Genomic DNA, 23040 nt, shown 5'->3' with positions numbered 1-23040 from the left:
CCATCTGTTTTATGCTACCATCTCATATCAGCTGTTGTCCTGAGCATCTCAGATTCCACTGGCAACTATTTTGAGTAACTGGTCAATCTTCTGCAGAATTAAATATAAAGGCCCAAAGCTGCAGCAAGAACACACGTGCTTTATTTGATGTCAAAGGAAAACAGAAAAGAGTTATCCTATGGAAAGGAATAGAAAATAGTAATGCTTTCCCACTAAACATTAAGATGTTGACATATTAATTTTTTAAGACTGCCCAAAAGCCGTATCAACCTGATTATCACATAGCATAAATATATACACATTATTTGTGTATAATATACATAGTAATGTATATTATACGATTAATTATTGATAATAATATAATGTACTGATTCTAGCTAAAAACCATTAATATAGTTGATGGAAAAATTATAACTATATTAATTAAATATAACCATGCATCTATAGTGTTTATCTGTATACAAGGAAGGAAATTTTGTGAGAAGCTTGGACACCTATTCCTATTTTACCTTTTCTTCAAAGATTCCTTCCCACAATTCAAATGGGTCGAAAATAAGTTTGTACTCCATACAGCTCTTCCTAGCATTTCATGAAAAGCCACATTCAGAAAGGCACTGTTTAAAATATACCAAAACCTTATACCTCCACAAAAATGGTATGTAGTAAATACTGAAGATCTTCCTGCTTGCACATGCATGCATTTTTTAACAATACACGTACAAAAGGAAGAAAAATAGTATCTAATACCATATCTGTTCTAAAAGTGTTCTAAAGTCAAATTCAAAAAAGTTCTTACACTAAGCAAAGATCCTAACCATCCAGTCCACAGGATGAAAGTAGGGAGACACGGATGGTACAATCGTTTCTGAGATGCGGACATATGTAGGGACATATTACACAAACCAAAATGCTCTTTCAAACCAGAAGGGGATCGTACAGGCTGAACAGACTAATGGGCAACAAGGTAAGGAAAGCAGGGAATACTGTGAAGCCTCTGTACCACACAGAGTTAGCTCTAGAAAGAGACAAAAACTTCCCCAAGTTTTAAGACAAGTTCTTCAACTTAAATGGGTCTGGAGAAACATCCAGTACACCATTTAAAAATAAATATAATTGGAAAACCAAGTTTTGCTAGTTTATCAATATATGCATAATTAAGCAGTATACATTCATTTGCTACACATGGATCTGCAATAACTCAAATCAGCTGGGTTTTTCTACCTTGGAAGCCTGTCTTACATTATCTTAAACCATCACTCATACGTAACTTCTGCTTCCAGATCATTCCTATGTCATACATTTGAATGGTGTGCAAAAATTAAGATGTTCTTGATGTGCATACTATACCATCTATTTTCAACTTCAGTGCTTCTAAGTTTTAAAGTTGGATTTACTTAGAGATTGTGTTGCTTTTTTAATAGCTCTTTTACTCCTGTCTTGCTGTGTTCTCTTCCTGCAGGCTACTGGTTTTTCTTCTACAGTCAAGATCTGTCAATATTCCTCATATCTCCCATTAAAAACTACATTACCTCTTAAACACCACCAGAACCTATTTTTTTTCTATTAATGGGAAATATACAAGGGGAAAAATACCTAGAATTAAGGTTGTTTGGCTACTAATTATCAGTTTCTTCTTTCAGTTTTACAGACTTTGTCTTCTAAATTCTCATTCTGAAGTCATGTATAAATCATTCTGAGTGAGTGCTCTAGAGCTACCTTTCTTCATATTCCTACTACTTACTCACCTGTATCCTTAATCCATCCATTTACTACTTTGTCACTTCCCACTCAAATTGATAGTTCATACATGTTGACTAATTAGCTAACATAAGATAAGCCGTATCTACAAGCACACCCTTATTAGAACTAGATGAAGGCTCAAGCACAACCAGTTTGAGCTGGTTGCCTTATTTTGATGCAAACTTAAAAGTAAGCTCAAGGGCTATTAACACAGTTCAGCTGGATGCAGTAACTTGTTTCTTGCTAACTGGCTCATGCATCTGAGCAATTATGCTCTTTAGCCTGGACTTCAGAACTAGCTGAAGAAGATACTTATTCTACCGCTACATTTCTTCTACAAATCTTTTCTGTTTCTGGCCCATGATTTCTTCACTATTTGTGAATATCAATAATGACCAAAATAATTCTGGTGAAAATATCTCATGAAGTCTTGCTACACTGAAGGAAACACATAACAATGGCGAAACGCAGAAAAAGATGTCTCTAAATGTTATCCATTCATCTCACAAAATACCCACATTTTGCTTCTGCATAAAACAAGGGAAAAAACTTTCAGTGAAAGCTAATGATTTGTGTTGTGAACCGCAATCAAAACCATCATGTCTTGTTTCTATGCTTTCTGCCAAACTATCAGTTAGCCTAAGAAACCATGTAAGTTAAAAAACAAACAAAAAATATGCTTCCAATCACATGTATGTAATTAAAGGAATTAAGTACATTAAATCTGTAACTTAAAACATTTGACATTTTAACTAAAATTAGTATTTTAAAGTAAAATTTTCCCCAACACCTAATAAATCCGAAAGATAATAGCAAGCAAAAATAACTTCACAAGCTATAACAATTTTACAAGTATTTACCTTGGCCGGATTCTGTGACTTCAGATTTTTGTGATGACTGTTTTGTTCCTTCTTTGCCTTTTTTTAATCTGCTCCTCTCAGCTGGAGTAGGCAGTTTTTGTCTGAGAGGTTTCAGTTCAAATGCCTGAAAGGCTATAACTGGATTTTTCTCCTCAGGAGATACTTCTTTTATAGCATCCGTTGTAATACTGTCGTTTTCTACATTTATTTGGTCCTCAGCATCCACTGTTCTATTATCATCTTGTTGTTCGTTTTCTTCCCTGTTGCTCAGAGCTAGTCTTTCATCTTTATTAATGTATTCAAGCTCTAACTGTATCTGTTTATACTTCAATAGCAGATCTTCAAAACTTTCTTCCACAGAATTTTCATTTTTAGAAGAGTAGTTCTGCTTTCTAGATGGAGACCTTCCAAAAGTTTTGGCTGAATTACTGGTCAAGAAAATTAAGACAAGAACATGTATAACCTTAAAATAGTGGTGATATTACCACTGAAGACTAAATTATGACAAATAGAACTGAAGATCATTCTTACCTATTTTAATTTTACCTTAAGGCTAGCTTGAAAAATATCCCTTATAAATATGAGCAGCATGCAAAAGATTTATCCATTGGTATATACTGACAGCTTGCTTAAACATTTTCTCAAACAAGCAATTTAAAATATGCTACTTATGACAAGAATTTCATGAATTGCTGAGAAGTTTTGTTTCTTGCTCACACCATCCTCCCAGAAACAACAGCTGTAATGCTCAGATGTTTGCTGTCACAGACAGCGAGTCAGGGTTCCACAGTTCATAACTCAAGTACTGACTCCCCATCTGACATTCTGAAAAAAGGGAGGTTAAATTAATTCTCACTCATTTTATCATTTCATAAAATGCCAAGTCTAGCCACAGCACAATTACACACTGGCTAAAAGACTTGTAATCAAAACATTTAAAAAAAAACCACTAAAAGTGGTTTGGGAATTACTAATTATTCAGAAAAGGTTGTCTATGGATGCCCAAGGGATAGATTTTCTTGACAACATGTTGTCCAACACAGGCAATGGAAATATTCTTAAACAACCACAACCAGAATAAAACGTATCACTATTAAAGAGATTCACTTCCTCTTACCTTAACCTGACACTCGAAAAGCTAAACTATCCTGTAAAATAATCATGCTCAAGGGGAAATCTTTTAGGATACCGAGTCAGGTTTGATTCACTTGACCATCAGTATCAACCCCACTGTGGTAACAACTGACTCACACCCAGTTATGCAAAATGCATTTTCATCAACATCACCTCCTAAAACAATAAATGGAGTAAAACTAAAAGCTAAAATAGGTATCCTCTGAATGCAGACATACTGAATCCAGAGGACGTTGACTTTATATTTGAATTCTGCTCACACATGTATCAGTAACTCGGATGTTTAATTTTGCTACATTAACTTCTAATGTAAATATAAAGAATCTTGGTATGTATTCTACAAAAGCAACTTCTGTACTACCAGTTTTGTTATACAATACTTTCTTAGGTATCAGTACAAAAAGCAGAAACTAGTAAAAATAAACTACGTATTTTGCCAGAAGGCAAACAATCTATAAATACATTTAAAATACTAAAAGCTGTGTGCAATATAACACTAAATTATGTAATAAACATATTTGTCAAATTCACTTCCAACACATTTCTGCTTCCAACAAGACAGCTACATTAGTGATTTTGTGAGTCACAGGAAAATCTGAAGCTAATTAAGTGATTTAACAGCATTTATAAAAATAAGTCTAACTATTATTTAGTACTAGAGTCATCTAGAGTTGGGTTACAAGACAAAGCTTTGAGATTTTTTTGCTCAGGATAATACAATTCCTAGAGCTCCCACAACGGTATTAATCAGAAAATTCTGTGCTTCACATATGTAGAAGTTTTTGTTATATGTGGTTCTACACACAGATTGCAAGACTACATGAAGTGCTATGAAAGGCAGACAAGCATATATACATAAAAACAAGTTATTTCTTTGATCAGTTCAAGTGAAAATTCATCCTACAACCAGAAAGACCAACTGAAGAAACTGGGGGGGTTAAAAGTGAAGAAAAACATGTACACTGTGTAGAATTCAGAATTCAATGGAAACAGAAAATCATATTTTGACCCCATATTTCAGACTCAAAATTCCACAATTCCCTACGCAAGAATTTCTGCAGAATGACTATCCAACAGCTTCATGTTAAAGTTGCTAGGAACTAAAAGAGAAAAGCCTATGAAAAGCTAACGCCCAAAGAAAAGTAACAAGAATTCTTTAAGTGTTCCACTGTGTCATTTACTCCATTTATACATACACTTCTACAAAGCACTGTGTGAAGTACTAACTCAAGGATAAATAAAAAAAGCTTAGTAGACACTTAAACATTTCACTCTCCTGGGGGAATACCACTCCAGGCCACAAGCCTCCTTGTCACCAGTTGATGAGAAGGTCCCTTCTGAAGTCACACATCCATGAACTAGACCCCTACTTTATTAATATTACCAACATGGAGGTACCTTAGTATTTAGGAACACTGTAATATAGACTCCTGTAGGTGGCAAGGATATGAAAAATACAGAAAAAAAACCTTACATCGAGAGAAAACCTCGGGCCATCCTTAACTACACAACCCATAAACAACTGAATGCCACTTTAATAAAGAGCAACAGTATTAGAACCTTCTCCACATTTAAGTAGTGCATCTTAAAGTATCAGGGGAAAGAGCTCCTCATTTTCCATTTCTGGTTTGAAAATGGAATCACCAGTTTCTGAATGTTCTTTTAATTAAAAGCACAAAGGAGATTCTTTATCCATACCAACAAGCACTGCAAGTCTGTTTAGGATGACCAATATGTTTGCCCTGGAAATTACTCATTACACAGAAAGTAGCCATTTTCTGGTACTCAGAGCAACACTGCAAATTAAGAGACTTAAAATCTATTTCAGCACTAGAACCATCTTAGTGTGCGACCCTGGGCAAGTCACATCATCACTTACTGCCTCTCAAGAGAAGATCCTTGCATGAAGAGTTCTTACTCCAGTAATGCTTCAACAAATGAGATTATATAAAAGCATCTCTACCACTAGCTTACATATCCCATTCACATTTTTTTTTTAAACTAGTAACGTGGATAAATAATCTTGCATCTAAAATAACCTAAGGATCCAATGAGTAGCTTTCAAAGCCCTAATTGCCAGCACAAGTAGGAAAAATTCCTGTTCCTGGGATCAAACAGCACAGTCAAGCAAACGACACACATTCTTTGACTACCGGTGTGGAAGACAACAAAACACTGCAAGATTCTGGAGAATAGGTTTTATCTACTAGTTCTCCCACTCAGTGCTTTTTCTACTTGCCTACACTTTCAGTTCGGCAACAATGCAGTTGCCTCAAGTTTCAGTACCAGGCTGCTCGTAAGTTACACTTGGAGTCCATTCTTTATGTTTCTCTACAGCAAAGCTGGAAAACGAGAACAGCTTCTTCCATCACTTCCAGAGTTCCTACTCCTACAAGGAGGTAATACTAGAACTCCATTAAAAGTCACCTAAGCAACTGTAAGAGCAATCAGTAGAGAACATCCTGTAAGAAGTGCTGCATATGGCTTTACCGTGAAACAGAGCTTTCCTATGTTACCCAGACTCTCATATAAACCACATTCTGTGCACACACTCCCGGTTCAACTTTGGTTTAGCTTTAAAGCTCGTTTTAGCTACGTGTAACAGCCCCTGAAGAGCTGAAAGGGAAAATGAAAAACCTCTGGATCCTTCATTGCCCAATAAGGGAAATTAACAAGCTTACGGTTTTAGCTTTACAACTGTGACACTAATTACATACACGAAAAACGCCACACCAAAGACTGACCCTGCTTCACAATATTCACACTTCGGGCTAAAAAAGCAGCCACCTGGAATCCAATCGACTAAAGCTCTGTCTCAGGCTACGCTTTTTCTTTCTCCCTACACGGGGCAGATCGGCCAGGTCGCAAGCCAGGTCACGGCAGTAATCCGGCTTCCCAACAGCCTCTCCTTGAGAAGCAGGGCCCGCTGTGCCTGCCAGCGCCCGGGGCCGGGAGGGGAGCCTCCCTCTCCGTTACCCTACGGCAGCCCCAGCGCCGGAGCGGGAGGGAACAGCGTCCCTTCCCAGGGCTTTCGGCCACGTAACGCGGCACTGACACACCCGGGCCCACCCCAGCAGCACGGCCTCCCCGCCTCCGCTCCCTCTCACGTCTCAAGGATACATTTTCGAGGCGAGAGCTCCCTCCAGCCCTGGCTGCTACTGAATCCGCCGCCGCCTCCCCCTCCGGGCGGCCTCCCCGGAGGGTTGCCTCCCCGATCGCCGCCGCCTCGGCTCCCACCCCAGCGCCCTCCGCCCCTGTAAGGCCGGCCTCGAAAGCGGAATCGGTCCAGGGCATTGTGGCTGCGCTCCCAGAAGGAGAGCCGGGGGCCCGTCTCGGAGTGCGAGCCCGACGGCATCCGCGGCGCCGGCATGGGCGGCGGATGGGAGCGGAACGAGTCCTTGGGCCGATACCCGCCGTGGCCGTGCAGGTGCCCCATCTCCGGCGGGGGCTGGTGCCGCGAGCGGGGGAACGGCCGGCCGGAGGAGGAGAGGGAGATGCCCCCGCGGAGGCCGGGAGGCGGCCTGCGCCTCGAGTAGGGCCTGCTGCTGACGAGGCCGCCGCCGGGCGCGGAGCTGCCGCGGCCGCCGCCGCCGCCGCAGGGCCCGAAGCCGTTGTTATCATCGTCGCTGATTTCGCCGTCTTCCAGCTCCCCTTCTTCCTTCGGGGACAGCCCGCTAGGATCCAGCGCCGCCTCCGCGGGCGCGGCCGCCGCCTCCGCGGCCGCCATGGGGCCCAGGCCAACGGGTCTCGGCGAGGCAGAGCGCGGCCCGCCTCGGCCGCTCGGGCGGTTTCGTTTCCTGCGCAGGGCGGCCCCGCGCCTCGCCTCGCCCCCCCACCCCCCACCGCTGCTCGGCTCTGCCCCGGCCATCGCGAGCTCTCGCGAGACCTCGGCCCGTCTCTTCTCTTCTGCCCAGGCAAGGAAACAAGGCGCGTTACGCGGGGGAAAAAAGGGGGGGGGCGGGGGAAAAAGGGGGGCGGGGCAACACCCCCCGCGCGGGGTATCCTGGGTAATGTAGTTTCCAACTCGGGAAGCGGCTGTGTAGGCAGGGGGCGGGGAAAGTCGGCGGCTCAGCCTATCGCGGGGCGGGGGCGGGGGCGAGCGCCAATGGGGGTTCGACCCGCCATGTCGGTAAAGGAGGCGAGTGGGAAGGCCGCCATCTTGTTGAAGGGAAGCGAGCTGGCTGGAGGGGCGGGGCGGTGAAGCGGTGGTGGATGGCTGCATGTCGGCGGGCTACGCTGCTCGCTGGAACACGAGTGGCAATGGCAACTTCCTTTAGCATCGCCCGGCGCAAAGCCAACCACAGCGCTGCTGGGGAGCAGGTGCTCATGTGGGTGCTGGTTTCCCCGAGCCACAGACGCTTTCTCCGTTGGGGGGGGGCGGGGCGTGTCCTGCTGCCCCCCAGTCGGTGCACAGGCTTCTAAAGGAAAGGCACCGGCTGTTCTGGCGGTGCCCAGCACCCTGGTAGGCATCATTAACCCACCAGCTCCCTCCCAGTAGTTAAAACTGCTGTGAAAATTTTAAAGAGGGATGTTTCTGGGAAGTTCTCCTGGCAGGTGATTGCTTTGAAGTTCAGATTGGCCCTAACGGTTTCTGTGACACGAGTGAAAGCATCAGAGGGGATAAAGCAATGACATAAACTGCTTAAATAATTTGTTTTCGTTTCACTCACCTGAGTATTCTGGTGCTACCTTGTCTGTTTCAGGGACTTCACATAATACCAGGGTGTTGTCAGGTGAGCACCAATGGTTTTCTTGGGGAAAAGGAGAAACCTTATTTTAAATAAAGCCTTTCAAAGTCCTGGAAAGCACCTAAAACTTGACTTCTAAAAATAGCACAGCTCCTGGGATTTTCTTTGCAATTATCATGTGTGCTAAATATCAGCAGACTTGCCATGGACGTCCAAATTGGAGATAGACTGTCTTTCTGTGCCATTCTTGAGGGTGAATTATGAAGGGGTTTTTTTCTGTGCCTTTCTTGAGGGTGAATTATGAAGGAGTATTTTTTTCTGTGAATAGTGTGCTACAAAAGCACAAATACCAAAAATAAAATTCAGTATCATACTGCTATTTACTTTTCTTCTTTGCCTTTCTCTCTAGATTTTCTAGATCCAACAAGAACAGGGAAAGTCTATAATGCATATGCTTTGTAAAGTCCAAAATGTGATACTGTAAAGTCAGTCACGAAGAAAAACCCTGTAAGACTTGATTTGAACTTTCTAGAAGGCATCACTTGTGCTAAACAAACCTACTTTTCTTTGCTCAAAACGCTTTGCATCCTCTTGTTTTGACCTAACTGGACAAACAACATGATTTAGAACAGATACTGTTCCAGTGACTTGACTTCATACAAAACTCCGGTTAGAGTACCAGAATTTGTATATCACATCCTAAATTTCTCTAATTTCTTCTGTTTAAAACTGTGTGGATTCTATTAACATTTATGAAGAAGAATGAAGCAAGTTACAAGTTTGCTTTTTTTTCCTTTTTTACAGGTATCCACATACTACAATAGTGTGTTGTATCAATTATTCTATTCAAATAGATGTTATCTCTAGAAATCATGCTTCATTGGTGGCTTACACTATTTTACATATCACACAGTATTAAAAACATCGACAAATATGACACAGAACTGTCATGGTTTAACCTCAGCTGGCAACTAAACACCACACAGCTGCTCACTCACTTCCCATGCTTGCAGCAGCATGGGAAGGAGAATCAGGAAAAAGGTAAAACTCATGGGTTGGGAGAAGAAAAATTTAATAATTACAATAAAATATTACAAGGATAATAACAACAGCTTTAATGAAAAGGAGAGTGAGAGAGAGAGGAATAATATCCAAAAGGAAAACCAACAAGTGATGTATAATACAACTGCTCACCACCCACTGACCAATTGATGCCCAGGCAGTCCCTGAGCAGTGATCGCAGGCCCTGGCCAACTCCCCCCCAGTTCATATACTCGGCATGATGTTCTGTGGTGTGGAATATCCCTTCAGCTAGTTTGGGTCAGCTGTCCTGGCTGTGTCCCTTCCCAATTTCTTGTGCCCCTCCAGCCCTCTCACTGGCAGGGCCTGAGAAACTGAAAAGTCCTTGACTTGGTGTAACAACTTAGCAACAGCTAAAACATCAGTGTGTTACCGACATTATTCTCATATATTCAAAACGCAGCACCGTACCAGATACTAAGAAGAAAATTAACTCTATCCCAGCTGAAACAGGAACATGAACCTACTGAAAACTTTCTGAAGTAGCAACTGGAGGTCAGACAGGTTTCTTAAACAATGCTAGATGTCTCTGTCCGTGTCTGAAATCTGACCTGCTGTAGTTATAAGGAACTTTTAATATCACTACATCTAAGCTGCAGAAATTTCCCTCTCAGTAGACATTTGCCTACTTGGACATCCCAGAGCCTTGTATGTATCTGGTTCCAGTTTCCTTTGTACAGTTACCTTTATTTCTAAGTGTTTTCACACACCAGTAGGAAATAAATATCCGCATCTTTTAGAGTGGGAAGGAATATGTTTATAGAACTGTAAAGCATTTGCAAAAAAGCAGCAGCTCTATGGGAAATTAACCTGCTGTGGGTATTCCCACTCTAGATTGTTACTGTGTGTTTGCCTACAGTTCGTCCAACAAGTGTGCTGAATTTATTCAACAATGCTATATGATCTGTATTACAAATTTCTGGCTGAGATACTTAACCATCTACAAAAGAAGATCCTGAGAACCTTCCAGTGGTTTTGCATATCCTATGGTATCATATGTCCCTTCTTTTATTTCAGTCATCTGATACTGCCTGCTTTTTTTCTCTCGTCTAGGGTTATCAGGGAAGTAATTTGATGTCTACATTTTCAGGAAGAAGTGGAATCATCAACTCTATTCATCACTGTTAATAAACAGGGAAATGAATAGTGTTAAATTCTCTTCTGTAAAGGGAGTAAAATGTCATGTGTAAAAAGTGTGTTCATCTGGTGATTTTGGTGTCTACACATTTGAACAAGAGGACATAAACATTCAAAAACTGTGAGGGAGCTGCCATTCAGGGAGAAAACATTAGGAAATTTCCTTCCTTATGGCATGGGTAATAGACGAAGAGGTTTTTGTGAGGTTTCATTGCAAGGTGTAAATTTAAGACAAAGTAAAAAAAAAAATCTTGGCTGCATTTCACTGTATGCCTTTAAAGGAGATGGTATTGCTGCTGGAGAACAAATTTTTGTGCCAAATACTGAATATGTTTTCAGTCAAGTAGAAATGGAATAATTTAAAATACAGGAAAGCATGTGCTTAATACTGGAGTACAGAATTTGATTTATTCTTTATCATGTTCCCTGCATATTACCTGCACCTCTGGACATGGGCAAAAAGGCACTAGAGAAATAGCATGTCTGTGAAGATGTACTTAAATTACTGATATTTGTGTACGTAAGCAGATAAGACTCTTGGATTTAAAAGGTATCTTCAAGATCTCTTCCTGCAACTCAGGACTCAGCTGGTGCAGTTGGTAACAAGTTCTGTATTTAAAAATAAATACCAAAGGTCACAGGGTGGTCACACAACTTTAATGCAACTAAGACTCATCTGCATATTTTGCAAATGTAAACTACAACATTAGTGCAGCTATCCTAATCCTAGCAGTATTATTTCTGTAAAAGTCTGAGTGTCCCTGACACAAAAAATTACCATATTCTCATTCCCTCATGATGTGTGTCTCTGGCTCTTTATCCAGAGTTGTAAAACAATACTGGAGTTAGTGGTCTCAGTGACATTTTTTCTTTAGGTGGCCTCATTTCTGGTCCATAAAACATTTTAAAAAAATCACATTTTCAAAGTCTGAGTTAGAAAATCAGTAACATGTTTACCACATAAATTAAATGCTTACAAGTGTGCTTGTTTTTCAGCAGCACAATCTGAGCTTTAAGGACTGGGACACATTTCAGAACATAAAAGTCATTCAGCATCTTTTGGTACTGTAATGTTTGGCTGAGGCTAAATATGTGATTATTTTTATTCCGTTCCTGCTTTTTAAGTGTCAATTACAATTATCTGATACCAAGACAAGACAAGCTAGCCAAGTTTAAGCTTAATTCACTTTACATTAAATTGAACTTGTATTGGTGTATTTGGTCTGGCTGCGATGGAGTTTGTTCATCGCAGCCCATATGGTGCTCTGTTTTGGGTCTGTGGCTAAACCAGGGTTACGTTTCTTTTGGCTGTGGCTGAGCCCTGACTGCACAGCCTCAGGGCTCGCTCTGTTTTCGACTCTGCCCATTCCCCCACGAGTGGGCTGGGGGTGGGCAGGAGATGGGGAAGCACAGCTGACCCAAACTGGCCAAAGGGACATTCCAAACCATGTATTCTCAGCACTAAAAATCAGCGGAGGAAGAAGCATGGTAGGGGAGTTGTCTTTAGGCTTACCATTGCTCAGACTGGCTGGGCATCAGTCTGCTTATGGGAGGTGGCAAGTCATTCCTTTTGCGATGCTTTTTTTTTTTTTCCTCTTTGCCTCACCTGTTACCCTGGGTTTTATCTCAATCCATGAGTTTTCTCGCTTTTGTTCCTCCTGTTCACCCCCCATCCTGCTGGTGAGGGGAAGTGAGCAAGTGGCTGTGTGGGTGCTTAGCTGCTGGCAAGGGCCAACCCAGCACAGCTGGATACATAAACTATATGCACCATGTATACCTGTGCTACTAGTTAGTGCTTATTTGTACTCCCTGGTTTTTCCCACCCAAACTTCTGACAGGTTGAACTGTAATAACTTTTTTATGGCACTACAATAAACCTTTCTGGAACTAAGAGACTTCAATACCTTTTTTTGTTGTTTGTCACCTTCTCGGTATTCAAGCAACTATAATTTTAAATACTACGGACTCTAAATAATGAGGAATTTTTTTTTTCTAGTCAAGAAAACATGAAGCAGTTAAAAATTGAATTGGGGGAAATGGTGAGGACAAAGTGTGTGACTGTGAAACGCTTCTTCATAGGTTTTGAGAGCATCAAATTTTATGATGAAGGCATTCTGCCGAAATAGTATAGATTGTATTTGAATTCCTGAGAATTACGTTGTGGGAAAATAATAGAAGATTGGCAAGGAGGATTGTAAACACACTCCATGACTTGCAGCTGGGGTGTCAAAAAATACATAAGGGATTAAATGAAGTAAAATGAAGTAAAAATTAGAGGAGATGGTAAGATTGAGAAAAAGAACAAAGAATCACACAAACAGCAGGCAGAGCTGCACAATGATAGATCAAAATATTTGCCTCATCAGAAGCTTAAAATCAAATAATATTTCACCAAGAGATAGATCTGAGCAAATTATCTTAAATGCTTTAAGGAATCTTCCCTTGAATGAGTTAAAAATACAAGATATAAATATGAGGTATTTATATGAAATAGGAGATTAAAATGAGGTATTTTGCAGAAGACTATAAAAGCTTTTCAAATCAAAAATGTTCTGTAATCTTTATTTTGGTATTTATGGTGAATTAATGATAAAATATGAATTAGTCACATTGATGTGCTCTCAGACATCCACGTCAGCGATGAGAAAAATCTGTTTAATTATTCAGTACCTGTCAGTTAGTAATGAAAAAGTTACTTCTTTTTCTTTTACTAGTAATGAAAAGTAATTTTTTCATTAGTTACTATTAATGAAAAGTTACTTCTTCAAAATCCACAAGGTGTTAAAATGTGATTTTAGGTTTTCATCTCAGGCAGTGATAGTGTCTGATGGAAGAGCTTGGTTCTGTGAGTTCTGTCTTTCCCAAAGTCCACACAAGAAGTGTTTTTCTTTTGGAAGAGGCTTTATTTTTAGGAACACAATCACTGCACATAACTTCATATGGAACACACTTACTCAAGTAGCACTTAACTTCCTCCTGTTATATGTTTGTGGCAGTTTCCTCTAGGGAACCTCAGCACCCTTTATCGCCAGACGCTTACAACTGAGGATCCTGCATTGCTACTTGAGACTCTACACAAGCCTCTCTGTAAGGACTCACAGAAATGAATGGCATGTTGAGGAGAAGTAAGCAAGCAAGGTCAGAAACTGAACCATAGAACTCATGCCCTCTTTAAAGCAAAGACGACTGTTGGCTTTTTCTGTCGAGTTGGTGGTGTAGTTGAAGCTTGTGCTTTTATTGTATTTGTACATCTAGCCAAAAGTTAACCTGTCATGGTTTAACCCCAGCTGGCAACTAAGTACCACGCAGCCGCTCACTCACCCCCCACACCACCCCCCAAATGGGATGGAGAGGAGAACTGGAAAAAGGTAAAACCCATGGGTTGAGATAAGAACAGTTTAATAATGGAAATAAAGTTAATAATAATAATAATAGTAGTAGTAGTAGTAGTAGTAGTGAAAAGGGAGATAACAAAAAAAGAGGAATGAAATCCAAGAGAAACAAGTGATGCACAATACAGTTGCTCATCACCCACTGACTGACGCCCAGCCAGTCCTCAAGCAGCATCTGGCAGCCTCCAGCCAGCTCCCCCCAGTTTATACACTGAGCATGATGTTCTGTGGTGTGGAAAATCCCTCTGGATAGTTCAGGTCAGCTGTCCTGGCTCTGCTCCCTCCCGGCTTCTTGTGCAGCTGCTCCTGGGCAGAGCACGGGAAACCGAAAAGTCCCTGACTTAGGGTAGGCACTACTTAGCAACCACTAAAACATTGGTGTGATAGCAACATTATTTTCATGCTAAATCCCAAACACAGCACTGTATCAGCTACTAGGAAGAAAATTAACTCTATCCGAGCCAAAATCAGAACAACCCCAAAGACTGTGGTATGTAATGCTTTTCTTACCCATTGATGGGATGACTGGTGTTCCTTAATTCTTTAAACTATGTACATGGCTGAACAAAATAAAGAACTAGAAAGATCTTGTAGTGTTTTCCTTTAATTTCCCGTTCTACCATATGCATGTATTTTTGCTGATAAAAATATCTTGGAGTTTAATTAATCTTGATATAAAAGATTAAGACAGTCATTATTTATAGTATGTGGATGCTACAGCCAACTTTGTGTTAGAGATATTTAACAGATCAAATGTCTGTGGTAATGTTTTACACTTTGAAAGATAAGCAGCTATATATATAGATGAGTAAGTGCAACATGTTCCATTATTTTGGTCATTTCATGTTTTTTCTAAATGCTTTTTAAATACTTCAAATATTCCTTAAAACAGAAAATCTGAAACTAAGGGCTCAAATAAGCATGATTTAAAATAATATAAGCCACTGTACCTTTCATATTTGGCAAGTAAATACTGCCATGGGTTGGATTGCAAACAAAATGTTGGAAGGAGAAAGAAGTGGAAAAAATAAACCTCACATTAATTTCATGAGACTTTTTTTTCCCCGATGAGGTGGGTGAAACTGTACTATAGTGTTTTCATCTTCATCAAGGTACAATACCTTTCTTTTTGTTAAAAGCACTTTAGAAACATACAGAAGCAATATCCTATCACGTCCCGCAGTGTTCCTCAGTTCTTAAAACTCCTCAATATAAACATTTTTAAAGTAGTGTTTCCTACAGCATATACTCAGAACAAAATTGGTCTTGGACACCAAGTTACAACTTAGTTGTTGCAACCTTAAAAACAGCATTTATAAAACATCTTTTTGGATGAAGGGTTAAAAGAGGTGCTTGTTTACTTCTACTGTCACAAGTGAAGATTTGAGCTGTTGGAGACACAGGATATAAGAGTAATAACCTCCTTTTTGACCATGACAGAAAGTTTATCTTAATGTGTCCTTCAGAATTGTGAGTACTTCTGGATAAGTGAGACTGCATTTTGTTAGCTAGGAAATAAATTACTTGCCATCTTACTTTAAGTGAATTCCATATATTACTTAAATAGCAATTTCTCAAGTGTAAATACTACAGAATGTATTACCTCACTTCATGGGTATTTTGACAAAAGCTTTTCAAGTAAACCAGTTTCACTGTTGTTGCATTGTATTTGGTTTATGTGGCAAGGTTTTGGCAGCAGGAGGGGGGCTGCAGGGGTGGCTTCTGTGAAAAGATACCAGAAGCCATCCCCATGTTAGACAGAGCCAATTCCAGCTGGCTCCAAGATGGACCTGCCACTGGCCAGAGCTGAGTGGTGTTGGTAGCACCTCTGTGATAACATATTTAAGAAAAGGTTCCAGTTATTGGGTTGTTTTGCTTTGGCTGCCTCTTTTAATGTGTTCACTCAAATCACAGATGGTTTCAGAATTGTCTGGGATAGAGATAAAACGTTATTTTCCAGTTAAGGTGGATGTTTAGGAGTCAGCATAAAGTCAAGTGTTAACCTGTTTTGAAGGGTGACTGTACAATTAGAGGTCATTTCAGTCATTATTTCTAAGAAGAATCTGCAGTGTTACTACCTATTTGCTTCAAATAATAGCTAAAACCCAATTTTTTTAATGGTTCTTGCCACCTCATACATGGGAAGCATAATAGTCCCATATTTTTCAGGGTCTGAGATAGCTTGCCTTTTCTGAGAATATTCACAGGAGAGAGATGACAAATATTGAACAGCTGAGGTTATATACCAAATATAACATGATCCAAACCAGTCCCATGGGAGCCACAGGTATACTAAAGTACCATGAATTAAATAGGCTCCCAAGGAAGAATGCATAGAAGATAATGTCAGCTCACAGTTCTGTAAGTTATCAAATAAATGTCTACTATCATTCTGAAAACTGATAGTGTTGGTTCAATTATTCTGTCCCATGTAGCATGTTGCATTTGCTTTTAAGTAACCACTGTTCCCAGGGGCAACTAATCCCAGGTGGGTAGAAGCTGGAGCTTCATGCACATTTATATTGGATCAACCTGGATCAATTCCCATTTGTTGTCAGTGGGGATGACCTTGGCGTCGTGGTTTAACCCCAGCTGGCAACTAAGTTCCATGCTGCTACTCACTCACTTCCCCCTGTCCCAGAGGGATGGGGAGGAGAACTGGGGAAAAGGTAAAACTCATGGGTTGAGAGAAGAAAAATTTCATAATTGAAACAAAAGAAAATGTATTATTATTATTGTTGTTACTGATAATAATAATAACAACAACAACCACCACCAATTGTAATGAGAAGGACGGAGAGAGGAATAAAATCAAAAGGGAAAAACCCAAGTGATGCACAATTCAGCTGCTCACCACTCGCTGACTGATGCCCAGCCGATCCCTCAGCAGCGATCGCAGGCCCTGGCCAGCTCCCCCCAGTTCATATACTCAGCATGATGTTCTATTGTATGGTTTATCCCTTTGGCCAGTTCAGGTCAGCTGTCCTGACTGTGTCCCCTCCCCATTTTCTGTGCCCCTCCAGCCATCTGGAAAGTGAAAAGTCCTTGACTTAGTATAAACATTACCCAGCAACAACTAAAACATCAATTTGTTACCAACGTCATTCTCATACTAAATCCAAAATGCAGCACTGCACCAGCTACTAAGAAGAAAACTTAACTCTATCCCATCTGGAACCAGGACACTTGGACAAGGAATTTCTGCCCTCTGGAGATTCCATACTGGTCTTTTTACTGACAGATTACATGCTATAGGAAGCATGGTGACACCTTCACTAGAGTGATGAGGGATATGGGAACACACCCAACATTTTGAAACATCTAAGTCTTTAGCATAACGGTAGGCCAACTGAAGAAAGGTATTTTAATATTTTATGTGAGGATGTAAAAACTTCCTGCTCTTGGAGGACAGACTGTCTTTATGGGTTCCATTCTATTAATCTTGAGTCATCTGTGTGTCACCTCAGTGTAGACCCACGTCCACAGGTTCCCAGTAGTGGCGTGTTCACAGGCAGGTTCTAGAAGATTTTTTTTACTTGTGAGTGAATAGTCCTCACACATTTCCTTAGAGTCTCGCAGTAATTCAATGTAACATCATCGGTTATCTATAGCTTGGATTTATGTGGTGGCTTAGGTGGGGCATGCATAACCTTACGAGTTTTGCCATTACAACTTCATATGGAGATAGTGCGTGGGTTTTATTCACAGTGCTCTTGATGTATATAAGGGCCAAAGGTAAAGTATTTGGCCATTTTGTTTCTTCACAAATTTTGGCCAGTATATTTCTTAAACAGAATTCTTCCTTTCATCAGCTCCATGATGTAAATGCTGTTAGATTCCTAGGGCTTTACAGACCCCCTGGACAACTCGTCCTGTAAAATGAATATCTTCATTGCTGTGTAGTACAAAAGGTATCCCAAAATGAGGCATTCTCTCAAAATTTTTTTTCCGTTTCTGCATGGGTAGGCCTCTACCCATCCTGAGGAAATGTTTATGATTACAGGTATGTATTTCTAGTTACAGCATTTGGACAGCTGTATAAAATCCATGTACAAATTTACAAAGGAAGCCCATGGGTTTGGGTGTGCTGCAACCTTGGTTTTGACCTTACAGAGAAATCTGGGGCAAACCAATCTTGTCGTACTGCTGCAGACACCCACCGCTTGCTGGTGTGAGCCACCAGGTGGGTCACACCAGCCAGGTAAGGGAGGAGAACCTGAGCTGCAACAAGGTGGCCATCTGGGGACTGCCACAAGGAATCGAGGTGTAACTGGCACAGCCAAACAGCTTTTTCATCTCCTGGGGCTGGGTCCTGTAAAACAGGCAGTTCTGAAAGAGAAGTAGGCGGTGACTGCTCTGTGGAAAGGCTGATGAGAGTGTGTTGAGGAGCGTGCTGGCCAAAAGGCCCTCTGGCTTTGCTGATTGATCAGTTAAGGCATTTTCTTGTGCAATATCATCATAAGGAAAAACACGAGTTTAGCATTTCACAATTGCTAAAAGAGATAGTAATAGCAATGCTTGCAGAAGAGCGTTGACATCGCAGCCATTTCAAATAGGAGTACTGGGTGATGTTTAGAAGCTGAGCTGTTTCCAGAGCTGCCCACAGTTGTGCACAGCCCTAAAGGCATATCAGGAATCAGCGTAAACACAGATTGCTTCAGGGGAGCTGATTTCTCCTATGCAAGTACAGGTCTGCGAGTCAGGACAGCAGGTCCTACAACTTGTACCGAAGAGATGGTTGGCAATAAATAAGCTTCTAGACCTTTGGTGGCAGTACACAGCACACCCTGAAGCTGGATGCGCTGTGGAGCCACAGGGACAGGACCCATCTACAAAAAAGATTATGTCTGGCTTCTGTAGGGGAAAATCTCTGATGCCATGGAGGGGTGTCAGGGGTTGTTCTGTGACAGAAAGACAGTTGTGGCAGTCTCCATAGGCAGGGGCAGGACATAATGCTGCAGGCTTAAGGACAGAACAGCAAGAGAAATGTTGGCTGCTGACAGGAGTAGGTTTTGTTGGAAAATACATTTGTGTGAGTTGGAAATATGCTGGGTTTTCTCTTTTTAAAGGAGGGCTGCACCAGGGTGGGCAACAACAACAGTTAGGGGATGACCTAAGACCAGAGTAGCTGGGTGGTGGTTTTTTTTCAATCAAAACCAGCAGCAGTGACTTTATGTGATTTCGTTTCTTTGGGTTTTGTTTTTTCCATTGGATGTCTTTTCATGTCAGCTGAAAAAGACATCCCATTGGCCCTGGGCCACCAAGCTGCCCAAGGTATATCATTTATACTATTAGACATATCAACAAGGAAGCCAGACTTTCAAAAATTAATGCCTTATAAAAGTTATATTAAAAAAAGCAGTATGCGTGTTACTTCCGAGTTGGTAGCTTTGAAAAGTGTTGGTATTGCAGTCCTGGAGAATTAAATATGTAAAGAGGTGTGACATGACCCTCAGTGCCAGGACAACTTTTTCAGCTTTTCTGGCAGAACTTTACTGTTACTCTTCAGCTTCATCTGAACCATGAATGCGTAGGAAAATTGAAGAATTTGAAGCATTTTGTCCAGCTCCAAATATCTTTTCTTTATACTATCTTCAGGAAAGCTCAGGAACCATAACTCAACAAGAAAACAAAAGTGGGAGGGAATAATATTCACAAAGGTCCCAATTTAAAGCACATAAGATGAATATTTGACTTTGCCTGTGCTGCTAAATAAGTGGGCTTGGGTCTAGCCTCTGACCTCAAGGCCAGCTGGTGCTCAGGACCAGACCACTCTCTAGGGATCTCCTGGGAACAGCTTATTGGACCAGTGCAAATGCAGCTGGAGAGTAAGTTTACAATTAAGCAGTGTCAATTACTGAGACGTCATTGTCTGAGCTGCACCCAGGTGCTATTTATTTATTTAACAGTACAAATTTATTGTCAAAGTCTTCTCTTAGTTAATGGAGAAAGAAAAACTTAGTTACTGGTTGTTTCAGTTCACTTAATGTCAAGTGACTTCACAGAGGGGATACACTTCAGAAATCTCCTTGTGTTAATTAATGGCAGGACAGTGGCTTCCATAGGCTGAACGTAACTTCTATGTATGCAGCATGAGCGTCATAAGACAATGAAACCTTCAACATCATACCATGAGCCATTTCTGCAGAAGTTTCAGTACTTTACATCAGCCAGAAGCTTCTAGTGGCCTGGTTATTGTATAGAGAACTTTTCATTACTTGTTTTTATATTATATTTTGGATGTGAGCATTTTCTAATGAAACTATAAGATCTGTTTCCAGGTAAAAAAAATAATTTAGAAGCTCGCTGTGTGGCAGTACTGACTCTGGAAGAGTTCTTGAATTCCTTGTTAGCAAGACACAAATCCAAAGCCTTTCACAAAAATTCTTTTGGGTTTGAATCTTTAGGCAAAAAAAGGGGTAGGGTTTTTTTGCATGTACTTTGCTCACAAAGACTGGAACAGCTCCAGTGTGCCTAAGGTTTCAACGAACTCTGACTGGCATAAGAGAAATTAAATATCTAAGATGAATTCCAGATAGCTGAACAGACTTACAGGTGGCAGGCTCAAACAATTAATATAAAAGCAGGCCGGGTGAAGTCTCAAGACAGAAGAATGCAAAGTGTACCAAAAAAAATAACAATCCTTTCTACTAAAATGGTCGTGAATGTTAAAAATATTATTTTTTTATTTATGTCTTCAGATTTATCCTGAGAAGATTTTGTTTGAATCCCAGTCATTCTCTCTTCTGCCTTTGTATTACCTAACATCTACGTCATCAAGAAAAAAATACCAAATGTAGTAAGACTTGGCAGCCATGAGATAACTTCTTGTTGTTATAGTGATGTCCTAGACTTCCCAAAACTGCAGTATCTTGGATTTATGTGGAAAAGCAGAGAAACAAATTTTGTTTATTTTCGTTATGACCATGCTAGGGAATAAATACAGACTCCTTTCACAGATTAAGAATGCATCTTTTGGTTTTTTTCACAGCTAGTCAAAAATACAATCTTTTCTGAGACTAACACAGTGGTACCTCAGAATGTTGTGTACAGTGATAGGGTGCTCTGCAACTTTAATACCAATTTATGACACTGGGTGGATCTCTGAAGTCAGGAGAATAAGAAAACAAATCTTTGACACTTTCTTGGCATGAGAAGAGTGGATTGGGCTCCACCCTGTTTGTTAGCGTCTTGATTTCTCCATTTTTCATCTGCTTTGTGACTGTGATTTGCTGTGGCATCACTTTACTGTTTGTGAAAAAATGGGAATAAAATACCACAGCAAAGCAGCAGAATAGGCATATTTCTCATGAGAAATTTCTGTTGCTGAAAACATTGGGAATCTGCAATTCTTTGTCATTGGACTTAAACTCATCTTGCTTTTGCAATACTTTTTCTACGCCAGTTTAACTAAATCTGGACTGAACAGAGGTCTTGAGAGGTAAGGGATATTTCTGCTTAACTTTTGAGTGCACCTTGTTATAGACACTTCTTTTAGGTAAAACTTTCCTTTCTTACTCTGTAGTTTTAGTTTTCCAGGGTGTCCTCACATTTTGTACTTAATTATACAGTTTCTAAAGTGAAAAAGTCTTAAGCTCTTTAGCAATGTTTAAAGTTAGATTTGCAGGTGTTTGTCCTGAGTGAACCAGGACTAAAATTCTGTATTGCCAAAATCAGAAGTATCGTACTTGCATAAGTAAAGTATTTAATGATACAAAAATCTCATGAAATCCAGTTTGTTGGCCACAGAGAACTTGCTGCTTCCATCTGTCTGCAAAATGTAGCTAAATCTGTAGTGCATTTAACAAGTGTGTTATTCTCTAATATATATATCTCCAAGGAAATAATATCTATCTGATTTAACAGAAACCTGGACATCTGTCCAGGTACTACGCAAGATAATTTTTTTTCAGATATAACCTTACAAGTACCTATGTACAATCTACTGTAAATCTAAGAATAATGGAGTTTAATTTATATTATAAACTTTATCTCTTTATAATAATGCTGCAATGTAGTTAAGAAAAATAGTCCTCCTCAAAAACACACGAGACGTCACTGCTGTTTATAGTAGTTTTTAATAGCCTACTACTAACATGTAGGGTCTTCTGTGTCCTGAAACCAAATCAATACAAAGCTTGTACAATGTATGAAATGTGTGGAAGGTCCCTTTGGGCTGTGGATTTGAATTCATGTATAGCCTTCAGAAGGATAATTCCCTCATAAACTTTAGTTATACAGGTAAGCATTGAAGGGTGATTTTATCATTTATTTTATTACAGGATCCAGAGACTCTGCTTAGGGCTCACAGCATCTTTTACAAATGTTTAATAAAATGTTCAATATAATGTTTTGTTTTGTATGAAAGAACTGGTGGATCATCTGGTTTTATGTTGTTCTTGATTAAGTTTCCCATGTGGTTTGGAACAAGACATTTACCAATATTATTTCCCTTCCTTAAACTTCCCCAAAATGTAATGTCTGTGAAGTTTTTTAACCTCTTACAATTGAACTGCTATAGAAATGCAAAGTATGTGTTACTAATTCAAAGAGACAGAATACCTTCAGTACTTAAGTTGTGTCTTCATAATTGATGCTCCTGCCCCTCAGTTGCATATAACATCCAGCCATACTGTTACACTAATAGTGCCTTCATAATATAATTCATGCAGGTTAAAATTCACATTGATTTGATACTTCATTTTCCACTATCCCATCCTTTTAGTAACGTAAAAAAGTGAAATAAAGTTGCTTAGAGGTTGATTTAAGAGGCATTTTACATGCCTCACTAGATTTTATATAATGGATTATAAATCTAAGCTAAGACTATCTAACTGCAGAAAAGAGTTGTGAAAGCTATTTTTCTATACTTCCCTATTCAGACCCGAGTTTAGTACATACGCAGTAACCTCTATGGTACCTCTAGTTTTAATCAACTGAAGCAAATAGAAATGAAGACTACATTCAGTAATGGATGAAGTGATAACTACTTATTTCTTCTATCAGAAC

General features: G+C 40.1%; 1 protein-coding gene across 5 annotated transcripts in view; it reads right to left on the bottom strand.

Annotated features, from left to right (window-relative positions):
- Positions 1 to 7617, bottom strand: part of ZFC3H1 (zinc finger C3H1-type containing) — a 43035-nt gene extending 35418 nt beyond the window's left edge. For all 5 annotated transcript variants that reach the window (XR_008747660.1, XR_008747661.1, XM_027793366.2 and 2 more), the window contains exons 1-2: positions 6855 to 7617; positions 2601 to 3020 (exon numbers count right to left, since the gene is read on the bottom strand). Coding sequence is in view for 3 of the 5 variants with exons in the window: in XM_027793366.2 (XP_027649167.2) it covers positions 2601 to 3020; positions 6855 to 7602 (1168 nt within the window). In the remaining 2 variants the exon portion in view is untranslated. The remainder of the gene's footprint in view (positions 1 to 2600; positions 3021 to 6854) is intronic.
- Between the last annotated feature and the right edge of the window lie 15423 nt (positions 7618 to 23040).

Source organism: Falco peregrinus, chromosome 6 (assembly GCF_023634155.1).
Source record: "Falco peregrinus isolate bFalPer1 chromosome 6, bFalPer1.pri, whole genome shotgun sequence".
In the NCBI taxonomy this organism is placed as follows: domain Eukaryota; kingdom Metazoa; phylum Chordata; class Aves; order Falconiformes; family Falconidae; genus Falco; species Falco peregrinus.
Note: the sequence above shows the minus strand (reverse complement) of the source record. Positions and strands in the feature narration are given on the sequence as shown.